The sequence below is a fragment of the Chaetodon trifascialis genome, chromosome 2 (assembly GCF_039877785.1).
Source record: "Chaetodon trifascialis isolate fChaTrf1 chromosome 2, fChaTrf1.hap1, whole genome shotgun sequence".
NCBI lineage: Eukaryota > Metazoa > Chordata > Actinopteri > Chaetodontiformes > Chaetodontidae > Chaetodon > Chaetodon trifascialis.
In genome coordinates this window covers 15,445,837-15,458,182 of record NC_092057.1, presented here as the reverse complement: position 1 = coordinate 15,458,182, position 12,346 = coordinate 15,445,837, and the positions used below count along the sequence as shown (strand labels likewise).

The 12,346-nt window shown below is 43.7% G+C and overlaps 1 protein-coding gene across 4 annotated transcripts in view; it reads right to left on the bottom strand.

The window, feature by feature from the left end:
- The window catches only part of adcy9 (adenylate cyclase 9), a 31,437-nt gene extending 23,300 nt beyond the window's left edge, over window positions 1–8,137 (bottom strand). For all 4 annotated transcript variants that reach the window (XM_070982565.1, XM_070982583.1, XM_070982574.1 and 1 more), the window contains exon 1: window positions 4,046–8,137. In XM_070982565.1, the coding sequence (XP_070838666.1) occupies window positions 4,046–5,939 (1,894 nt within the window). In that variant the 5' untranslated portion in view covers window positions 5,940–8,137. The remainder of the gene's footprint in view (window positions 1–4,045) is intronic.
- Window positions 8,138–12,346: the final 4,209 nt, after the last annotated feature.

The following is a 12,346-nucleotide window of genomic DNA, read 5'->3' as shown; positions in this document are numbered from 1 at the left end:
ATCAGACAAAGTGCATTTCTTACCAACTGGCTGCATTCATAGTGAAATAAAGCTTGGTTTGCTAAGTTGTTCTTGTTTAAAGCAGAGAGAGGTAATGGGTATTTAGCAACTAACAGAGAGAGAATGGTGGAACGCACGCTATCATTTGGCCTGCTGAGGGACCTGTAGCAAAGCCTTGACTTAAGACAGACAGACAGACAGACGGTACTAAAGCAGTGTTACACAACAGAACACATGCACAGGCCTGGGTGACAGGTGAGAGACTGAAGCAATGAATGTGATAACACAACCAGGATGAGGAAAAGCAGAGGGAGAGATGTGGAAGGGAAAAGGAGACAGAGAAAGAGAAGCAGAGGACAGACAGACAGACAGACAGACAGACAGACAGACAGACAGACAGACAGACAGACAGACAGACAGACAGAAGTGCTGACAGACAGAGAGAGGTGCAGAGTTTAAGAAACACAGCAACTTATTCAGTTTATCACTCGTGATAATACTTCAGCATGAAAGAAGCTGTAAAGAATGAAAAATGTAGAAAGATACTGAAGGTGTCAGACAAGGGAAAGAGACACTGGGATTTCTAACACTTACATTTTCAAAAGTCTGTTATTAAATGAACTGGGGATTAATAACTACTTTATGACTTTATGATGAGTATTAACTGTTGTGAATTTTGAATGAAATAGTTGAAAGCAATAGAGCAAAGGGACAGCTCAATTTGCATTTGACAGTATAGGTCTATAAGTATTGTAAAAGAACATAATAGACCGTTAGAAGTGACAGTGAGTCCAGAGATGAGGATGAGTGGAGCCAACATCCTCAGAATGGCTGCAACTACACTATAAACGGAGAAAACTGGTAACTCTCAATGACGATTAACAAATTACAAAGAGAACTGATTTTGTCTTTAGAGTGAAAAATATCTTAGAAAATTAGCATTTTGCTGGTGTAACAAATCTCTGGCAAATATAAGATGAGCAAACTAAGATTGTGAACACCTACAAAAACTTATAAAGCTATAGTTACATCACTAAGCAATTCCAACTCACTGAGAAATGGCATGTTGATGTCTCTCAAAATAAAACTAGTTTATGTCCATTTCTCTCCATAAAAAAAAAAAAAAACATGTCCAACCCCTCTTTCTCTCTCCTAAAGAAGTAACCTGTTAAGGTCATCTCGTTCTCTGAGCAGGAAACTGTGAGCGAAAAGAAGATGCCGTTCTCCCCTTTTCTCTCCCTCGACAAAAGCTGCGTGTCAACATCTCACTCTGTCACTGTTCACCAGTCTGGAACAGAGAGTGATGGCACCATTTAGAGCCAAATGTGAATACACTCTGACATGAGGCCTGACAATAGAACAGACAGTCTCTGTTTGCAAGAGTCCTAAGATTAGACGGCCCAAGAGGAATTCCCTGCAGGAGAGATTAGTTCCATTGATGCTGCTTTCCACACAATATTGAGTCAGACTGTCTGTGTGTGTTGTGCACATTGTGGGGACATAAATTGGCTTACACAATCACATTATGGAGTAATGCCTTCCTTATGGGGACAAAATGGAAAATCATTCATTTTAGTTTGACGCGCTGGTGTGCAGTTAAGTTTAGGTTCAGATTAGGGTAGGGTAAGGGATAAGGGTTAGGGTATCCAAGTAGCCAAGAAATGAATGCCAATGTAATGTCCCCAAAGGTGATGGAAACAGAACTCTGTGTGAACTGTGTGTGTGTGTGTGTGTGTGTGTGTGTGTGTGTGTGTGTGTGTGTGTGTGTGTGTGTGTGTGTGTGTGTGTGTGTGTGTGTGTGTGTGTGTGTGTGTAGATTCAATATGAGCAGTTGATGTTGGACAAGCTGCAGATAGCCAAGTCAAACTTCTTTCCTCATTTTTAACCTCTGCCTGGTGTCTGTTTGGTCCCATCCTATAATGGTGGGCACAATATGAAGAACACCTGTTTAATCCAATGAAATACATCCCTACATAGCTGCCAAAAAAACCCCCAAAAAAAGCCAATCAGCCCCCCTCCTATTAACTTTATTCTTCAGATCAAACGTTCCGGCTGACCACAACAAGCCACAAACAGAGTCAGAGATATGAACCAAACCTTGTACTGATGGTTAGCTATACTGTAGGAAAAACAACGCTTAGAGGTTGGACACTTTGATCTGTACTAAACTGATTTTTGCATGGTTCAAAACTGTATTTAAACCAATTCGGTATCATGTTCTGCAACAACATGTATCTTACAGTACTGTCATTATCCTGATAAAAGTTTCAGCATGTTAAAAATAATGTGCTTTACTGTGGCATGCAGGTAGAGGGCTATTCATAGAGCAGGAGTTACATTGAATAACTATATAACTAATAACTATATCTTTGAATTTGGTGTTTGCACATTCCGCGGCTAATGTGGCTGGAAGCATCTATTGTAGACCCACACACTGGAGAGAGTATTTGAAGGCAATTAAATAACCCGAGCAGTAGCTTTAATGTGGGAAATGTGTTTTTTCACTGTGTCATCAGACACAGTCAGGCCAAACGTTATCTCGACACGTCACACTGCAACACGAGCTCAGCTGGTTTTGTTACAAGAAAGCCTCCTCTGCTACGTGCTGCATCAGTATGTGTGTGTCTGTTGCTGCCGTATGTAAATGTGCTTGATAGATATGCCCCGTGGTACACTGATTGTTACTATTTCTATAATATGCTTTGGGTTTTCTCCAAAGCAAGTACTGCTGAGGTGCCTAATTGTACATTTAGTTGCCCAATTCTGAGAATGAATTACATCACATTACATTTACTAATTAACCTACATTATGAGGCAGGTTATTCCTTCCATGTGGCTGTAGGCCTGTACCTCATTTATTTTCATTTCTGTTTGGAGCCAACAAAAACATTTGTTTTTCTTAGAAACATTTTTTCTTTCTTAGGATGTGTTGCCCGACATTGTCAATAAAGTGAAAAGAGGTAGAATAATGTGTAGAGTGGAGTATCTCTTTCATTCTTGTAATACTGGTATAAGTGATATAATGTGATATAAGATTGATATAAATTTGAAGTCATATTGCCCACCTCTACTTATGTTAGTCACAGTCACATATCTCGTCTGCTGTATATGCCAAATGTATGCTTGTCCTGTCATCCTTGTGCCGGACGTATCCGTTAATAGTGTCACTATGCCAGTTGTCAACATTTGTCTGTAGCAAGGATTTCAAATCCATTTGTTTTATTTGGAGATTAAATGTTCTAATCTCAATGACACAAGCCTCTGTCATGCAAATATGGAGCTCCAAAATAAATCTGCAGAGCGCTGCTCCAAAATAACAAATTTATCATTTATACAAATTTGTTCAATGCCATTGATAGCAGAAGGCAATCGTGGTAATCAATGACATTTTAATATAGGTCCTTGAGCAGCAAAATGAAATTAAATAAATGGAATGAATGCTCTTCAGTACACAGATTTTTAATGACATTGCTTGAGTGAAAACAATTCTACAGGTACTGACTGAAGCATTTGGTATCACTTAACTGATACTGAATTTTGAATGATACCCAGCTGATTTAAATCAAAACATGTCTCTCGTCCTGGTGCTCTAATCTCTTAATCTTGTAGCCTGATCTCCTGCTTCTGTCAGTAGACCTTTTCAACAGGACTAACTGGTCAGATAACATCTTTCAGAGCTGTCTAGGCATGTGGTGACCCCACTCAACCCCCATGACCATGTGCTAACGTGCACATGTTCAAACAATGTAGGCTTTCAACCTTTATCCTCTACATGACTGACTTCATTCAAATGCATGCCCTCCTCCTCTTGTTATCATGTTTTAGCCTTTGCTGCATTGTCCATCTTTTTATCACAAGCTCAATGGATTTGAAAATAAACATGTTTTGTTTTAGATGGTTTTTTTGTACATTTTAAATTAAGAACCATTAATCAGTAGAGCCACGACAGCCAAGATCAGTGAGTCTCTCTGACTTAATTTCTGTACACTGACCTTCAGTTAAGCTGGAGAAGTCATGAGGAAGTCAGACATGAGAAGCCACTTACCCTTCAGTTTCTCCACCACACTCTGTCCGGCTCTCTCCGCCACCCGCCCATCCTCCCTCTGGTAATGGTCATCCAGGAAACGTGCAGTAGCTTCTGACAGGTGGACCTTGCCCGCCACACCAAGCTGTTCCATCAAGTTAGCCAGATTGACGTCATTTGACCATACATCAAACTTAAAGCGTTTCATTCCCAAAATCCCACACAAGACGGTTCCGGTATGGACACCGACTCGCATGCTGACGGTCTCACATGTCTCCTGGCAGAACTGTTCAATGGCCTGGATCATGCCCAAGCCCATCTCTACACAGCAGTAGGCGTGGTCCGGCCTGGGCTCAGGGCAGCCAGCTACACAGTAATAGCAATCTCCTAGAGTGCTGATCTTCTCGCAACATGTTAGTTCACAGAGTCGGTCAAAACGCCCAAACAGATCATTGAGAAGGCCAACCAAGGCTGGTGCTGACTTATTGGCAGACATTTTGGTAAAACCCACAATGTCCGCAAAGAGGATGCTGACAGGCTCCATGCGTTTCATGTTGAAGGGGCGGAAGATTATCTGTCCACGGGGGATGGAGGTCTTCTTACGTTTGTGATTGTTGTGAGGGTAATTCTTGACATTTGTACAACTTTGGGCTTGTGAAGCTCCGCAGCTTCCTCCGCCACCCACTGAGACAGCTGATGCAGAGCAGGCACCAGAGGAATAACGCTTACCAGAGCTCTCACCACCACCCTCATCATCACCTTGCTTCATCAGCTCATCTGCAACTCGCCGCGGCATGACCGAGTGGATCATACGCTCCTTCAAGGCCTTCTCCACCTCTAAGTCTTTGCCATGCATGATAGCCTGGCCCACTTTGAGGAAGGTGCTGCGGGAACGCACCTCCGACATGATGAAAAGGTGAATGCCAATGACGTGGGCACACAAGTGAAGCAGAGCTTTGGCCGGGCCCAGCCAGCGGAGGGTGTCTCCTTCCCAATCAGAACCTGAACTCACTAACCCTGTGCCCCACCCAGTAGTGTCATAATTCCTTTGAAGCAATGGTAGCCATTCTAATGCCTCGAATAATATAGAATACAGGAGCCCCAGCATCACCGAGGCATACAGACGGACGTGGAGGACACTGTATAACAGCAACAAAACCTCCATGCACAGGGAAAAGGTGCCTACAGGGGAGATGCAAGGGGTTGGAGGTGGTGCTACTGTGTCTGGTGAGAGATATGAGGCATTCCCACTGCCAGCCCCTTCTAGATCAGTGTAGCCAGCAGTCTGTGTCTGTGGGGCTAAGGTGATGGCAAAGGTGACCGCAATCAGGAGCAAGGAAGTTTGGTTGTATAGCCATGTGTAAGGTTGGGTTAAGGTGAACAAAAAGAGGAGCACTAGGACGACTAAAAAGGAGGCTGTAGGGGCTAAGAAGGTCATGGGGTTGCAGCGGTCACTATTGACCCCAAAGTACACGCCCCAGAGTACAGCTGCCACGGCCAGGTAGAACAGGACATAACGGAAGCGCCGCTGTGTCTGTGGAAAGCACCTCTCTTGGCATGCCTCTTCCAGGATGGGAGAGTCAAATTTAGGGTCCCAACACTGAGCTGCAGAGCGTTCAAACAGTGGCGGCGCCTTCCTATGCACCCTTGAAGTTGAGGTGGCAGCTGGCCTGGAGTCTGCTGAGCTGCAGCTGGAGGAGATACTGTATTTGTGGAGGTTAGGGTTCGTCTTACTCACAGCCCCATAGCCTCCAGCTCCTCCTGCACCACTGCTGGCAGCCCTCAGCGGCTCATGTTGATGCACGTGTGGCGCGCTGTTGGTAATCCGCACGGTCACGGCGCCATCCCCGCTGGAGTCGCAGCTCACTTCCGTGCCCTGCATGACAAGCTGCCGGTGATGTTGCAGAGTGGCCATATTGACTGGTGTGACGAGGGAACGGAGGGGGCGCGGGAAAGGTGTTAAATACGGATAATATCCTCTGATGGCGCTCAGGCAATTACACGCGGTGCGTGGGCGCCGTGTGTGCACATGTGGCACGGAGAGGAGGGAGGCGGCGGCGGGCAGGCAGGAGAGAAAGAGCAAAGGTGTTTGTTGGAGTATTCACACTGCATGAATGGTGAGCACGGCACAGACGTCTCTGCTACGCACACAGCAGCCTGCACACTCACTCACACAAGACGCGCCGTTCCAGCCTCTCGAGCAGTTCATTATCCGACCCCGGGTTTGCGTCAGTACTCACATTACATGTAGACTGTCCTCCTCCAAAGAGGCTCTGGGTCTGAGCCCGTCTTTCTCTCCAGCTGCGGTAAAAACACTGTCATCACTCTTTCTGCCTCCTGAATTGAACATCCTTCTCGGAAAGGACTGGTTTAGTGATGCAACGTTTTCTTTACGCCTCCATCAAGTCAGTCCTGACGTTACATGACTGGAAATGACCTCCTCTGGATGTGCGCAATATTTCGATACTGCTGACATTACAAAGTCAGACCGCGGCAGGAAAAATGCCCAGATTTTTCTTCATTCCGAAGTAACGCTGTTTGCGTAGAAACCCCGTGCTCGGGTCGGGGGCTTCATCGTATGAGCGGATCCAGAGAGAGGCTGTCAACAGTTGGCGTTGTGCACAGCAAGTGGCTCCAAAAGTTACACTGTCCCTCTTATCTGCACAACATGCGCGACAAATGCCCCGTTTACACTTCCTTTCCTCTCTTAAAAACACCCCCCAAAATGTCGTTATGAATAGCTAGTAGTGCTGGAATAAAAACGTGTTGACATGACAAATCCCGTCATCACAAAGCACCAAAACTACGAGGAAAATTACTAAAAAAAATAAAATAATATTTGATCAGTCCTTTCTTGAAATTCACGTTTTACATAAAAAAAGTTTCCATAATATTCGGTATTTTTACGTAAAAATTGGTGCCTATCTGAAATGTGGGAAAATTCTTCACTCCTTTAATTAAAAAAAAAAAAAAAAAAGTAGGCAGAGTGTAATTAAGGTGGCTTTACCTTCCTCTACATCCCCTCTCGCGCATAGCTCAGCGTGCTAAGGATTCGCTTTTCTTATTCCCAAACATTCTCCTTCCATCTTTACTCCAGGGGGCCCTTGAAAGTATTCCAGACTGAGTTGCTTTGGAGCTCTGTCCAGTCCAGGCTCCAGATCATAAGAGGCCTGACAGGCAGGCCTATTCCCACGGATCCAGCCCCGTCCTTTCCTGAACTCCCACTCCGGATCTCCACCGTTTATTCCCCCTCTGCCTTCCAAAGAGGGGGTCGGGGAAGGGTATGCGCTATTCAAAGAAGCGTTATCCGAAAAAAGAAGGGCAGAATATACCATCCGCTGGCCCAAATTAGTGTCGGTTTGCCTCTGCTGGGAGTGTCTGCAACTTGTTGCGCGCAGTTGGCAAAATACACAGCGAGGAACAGCCTCGGTCGGGGCAGGCTGGTCTATAAATAGTGATGATCAAAACTCTTGCAGTAACAGCACCAACGGCGTGTAACATTTAGATGCTTCTCGCCCACTTATCCTGAAATAACAAGAGCGCTTAATACAAAAAAGCGTAGTACTAAAAAAAAAACACGTCGTAAAACGCGTGCAAAACGTCAGCGATAGCCCCCCCTCTCGTTCCCAAAAGCTCCCAAACTTTTTTTTCCCAGGCCGTATTTCCTGCGTTTGGAGAGAATACCCAGTTAGGAGTCTCTGGCTATTTGGAGCAGAGGCTGGATTTCCTCCCCTCGCATTCCCCCCCTGAGCAAAGAAGTAGAAAATCCACAGAGCAATAAAGGAAAACCCTCGGATATCTCTTCGGTGGGATCATCAAAACCCGGCCCCACAAACGACACTCTCTCCTTATCTCAGCCGATTCCTTCGCTCTGGATAGCGCTAGTTTTCGCTGGCATGCATGTGTCCAACAAACACAACACTGTGCGCTCTGGCTGTGGTGCGTCCTCTTCCGTCCGCCGCTGGTTGCCTCCCTTTCCCCCCGATATGGCTCTCTGCTGGAGTTGGGGGCTAAATAAAAACAGACCTACAGCGATAGTTTCGCGGCTGCTTTTCCGTCTTATCCGGGCGAACGTAATATCTCCACTCCCGTAGCTGCCACCATCTTCGCTGTGACTGGGTCGGAAATCCTCCCCCAGCTGTTGCGGCGGTGCGGGTTGGTGGGACCAGCCTGTCAAGCAAACCACAGTACACACACACACACACACACACACACACACACACACACACACACACACACACACACACACACACACACACACACACACACACACACACACACACACACAAGAAAAAAAAAAAAAAAAAAAACTCGGTTTCCGCTGTTGCCTTTCAAGAAGACCAGAAAGAAAGTTAAATGTTTACGTGTGATGAAACAAACTCGCTCACATTAGCTTGTGGTGGTCCCGAAAAAAAGCAACCGGGTACAGAAAAGCTTTGAGAAAGAGTATTTTGTTGGTTAAAGAAGCTTCATCCAAAGGTGGGCAAAAAGCATGAGCTTCGGTTTTTTAAACCCCCCAATAAAAGCGAAATAGTAAGTCAGGTGTCCACCCAGAGGATTTTTAACGTTAGCTAGCTTCTTAAAAGGCTAACGTTAGCAAGACGTCAACGTCTATGTAATTACGCAACGTTACTAACACGATACGTAGCAACAATTCTTTTACAAAATTACGTCAAACCAGACTCTAAAAGTTCACTATTTATCAAACTAGTAACAAAGTAAAACAGCAAACAATTTAGCGCCTTTAATTTGAAGGCTGATACACTTCCGGTACCTCCCTGCTTGTCTCTGTCTTGACTCGACAGTTGGTGGGTGGGTGTCGAGACTGGAGTTCTGTTACGTTCACGTCACACGTGAATATCTGCCTTGACAGTCTCTAGTTGTAAAAAGCGTCACCACGGAAAGCTTTCTGTTGATTTTCGTCGCTGCCGTGGATTCTTGTCACCTCTTTCACACCCAATTTGTGCCACTGAGTCACCCAATTGTGCTCAGAAACATTTTAAATCAACCACAGGCTAGAAATAGAGGTGTCCTGCCATGACAGTTACATTGTCTTTATCAGCATGGTTTGTTTTGTATGAAATATCAGTCCTTGGACCTGAAGCTATTTCAATCCCAAGAGCTCAATTATCAAGTAGCCTACTTCTTCATATTTGAGATTAATGGTATTTCTAAACTATTATTTCATAGATTCCAGTCCTTCCTATTAACTGTTAAACAACATTACATTATGTTGTTATTTCTTGTTTCATGTGTACAGTCATTTGACTTATTTTCTGATTTCTGTTTTTGGCTGATGTTGCTTATTTGTCTTATTGATGCTGTGATTTTTGGGTTGCTGTCTGTTGTTTTTCTGTAGAGGCTTGGAAGACTACCAACCACTATTTGGAAGCTTTTGGGGATCCAACGAAAGACGTCAACGAACTAGACTTTTAGGCAATTTGGATCCGTTACTTTGATATAACTGCCTCTTATAAACATACCTTTTGTCGGAAAGCAGTGAACTAGCTCATAATGGCATCACATTATACTATTAATAAGTAGCCTATTGAGACTCGTATGAAATAAGAATCCGAAATTTGACTTGACTTAGTCAAAAAAGCGAAATAAATATCAGGGAGAGCAGTAATCCATCACTCTACTCTCTATTTTCAATTTTATTAGTTGCCAATAAATGTATTTGCAGTGGGGTCACACCTGGTGGAAAATCGGTTACGTCTTTATCTCACAATAAAAGACAGGTGGAATAACCACTTCCAAACAGGAACAAATGTCAAGCAGCAATCATGCTTTGTGCAAAAGGCTTTCTGGGAAATGTGGTCTTTCATATTGAAAAAAAAAAAAAAACTGGAGGGAGATGAAACACGAACATCCTTGACCATCCTTTATTCTTTCATTCATTATTTTATTTTGTTGTTGTATCAGAATTTACAAAGAAATAACATTACTAGTGGAATAATTTTGGACATTTCCACTATCCAAACCAGGCACAGAATGTAGAAAATAAGGAGACGTTAATGGAATTTATCAGTTTGACAAAGGTTTAATCTGCAAGGCCAAGTGTATTGAAGAAGGAAATACCATGAGGAAGAAAGGAGGATGGTTTACTGCACAGTGACCTATTACACAATAAGAGTTATGGAGGGCTGTCATGCAGAGGAAACAGTATTGTTATTTATGTCTAAAGTATGTGGGTTAAATATCGAATATCAAGGATCGAAGGCAGTGTGTGCTTCTGTTGCACGGATGGACGTTATGCTGGTGTTTCTATGGGCCACAGTGTATTTGCAGCTCCAGCAGGTGAATAACGAGAAGATAAACAAGGCAACATGGAGTTATAATGCTGATTCAGTACACAGCGTTTGTGTGAGTGTGTGCGTGCTTATGTTTGACAGCTTACAGGAGAGGCCTGTTTGTTTGAGTTGATAAAGCTGCACTGATAAGTCTGTGGTAACATTGTGCCTAAAAACCTCTGAGCACTGCCTGCCAGCTCAACAAACACAGATTATACACAGAACGTGAGCTCAAATACATATTTACATGCGTAGCACGTGTTGCGTACGCACACGTGTGTTCATGCTGTGGCGTGTTTGTGTTGTCCTGCTGTGGCTGATGTGATATTTTAAAGTCCCACTGTGGAGAAATTAACTTCTGGCCTTTAAAGCTCAGGGTCAGCTGCAGGGCAGGAGGGAAGCTCTCTTACCCTGACAGATATCTCAACATCTACGCTACGAATTGGAACAAAACCTGGTACGGGCAGTCATGGTTCCCAGATGATGTATCCTAGTGATTTTGGTGATCCCCTGACGTTTCCTCTAGCGCCATTATGTGGTTGACATTTCTGGTTTTGAGTGACTTGTAATAACTTTGGTGATCCCCCGACTGTGATTCAAGCACCACCATCATATTTGTCCGTTACTTTGACCAGTGACCTGCAAAGCTAGAGAGAGCTTTTTAGTGCAAATTAGCAACTATTAGCTGACATGCACAGTAAAAATGACAGACTGTCCTGTTTACTATCTAATCCACAGACTGCCAGCATTCTGCGGCCTCCAGTGCCCGACCAGATGTCCCGCTCTAAACTACAAGGTAAAAAGACCATCCATTATTTAGACCCACTAAGGGAAAATGAATGTAAAGAGACAGCATGTAAATATATATGAGCTTCTTAGTTTTCACAAACTGCTGCATGCAACTATGACTTTAGGCAATATTCTTTACACTCATAAAAGTGTCATTTTGTTTTATTGAATATTGTGAAACTTCTCAGTGCAAGCTGATGCTTTATAGCTGACCTGAGTGAGTCTGTGTCACAGCTGAATTGGCTCTGCCACATTGTTGGGTATCTGATCACTGTGGGAGTGTTTATGTTAGCAATACCAAACTAACTTCAGACAGACCACTGCTGTCAAATACTCCTGGGGTTCACGCTCATACACACGTACGGTATTCCTGGACAGCAGAGGGGAATTTGCTCTGCTCTGAATTAAATAGTACAGAGATTATAACAAGGTTTAATCCTGACAAGCTATCATCAGTGAAAAGTTGAAGGGTACTCATGCTACGCAATATGCAATAAGCCATGCTTGTTGCCATGCACTCTGCTATGAAGCCAGTCTAACACATTGAATGGAGGCGCCTCCTGGTGGCTGTTTGTAGTCACTGCAGGGGATAATAAACCAATAGCTATCAAAAACACCCCAGCCCTTCTAATTTATTGTTAATATGGTTTTGTGTGGGTTTTTTTATGCTTGCTTAGGTGTTACACATTTAATTGTGTTTCTAATTGATAATTCATGCTGTTATGAGTCTGCAGTATTTCATTCTGAAGGTGCAGTTTCTCCAATCCAGAGCGAGAGACTGTGTTGTGAGGGTGAGAGCCGGCGCTTTTGACTTCTGTTTGGCCCACATTTCCATGCATTTTGCAGCTAAACAACCAAATGATATTAATTATGTATTGTTTCAGTGGGAGAGATTTCATCTGTAATGTCTTTGTAGCCTTACAAAGAAAACCAAGCCTGCAGATTTTTTTGTTTGTTTGTTTACTCAAAAGAAATCACTCAAAAGAATGACAATTACAAACAGACCTAATAGAACAAGGAAAAGATTACATTTTAAAGGAAATGCCCATGTGGTATGCAGCCGTGCTGACGTAAAACAGTTCGGAGGGCTGAAAAGGCCTCAATGGCATTAAATACAAGTTTACACAAACAGAAAGCTATGAGTAAGTGACTGAGTTCTGAGGACACCATGACTGTATTGAGTCAATTCAGTCTCAGTGCAGAACTGAGAAAACATGTTTCTATAAGGATCATAGTATAA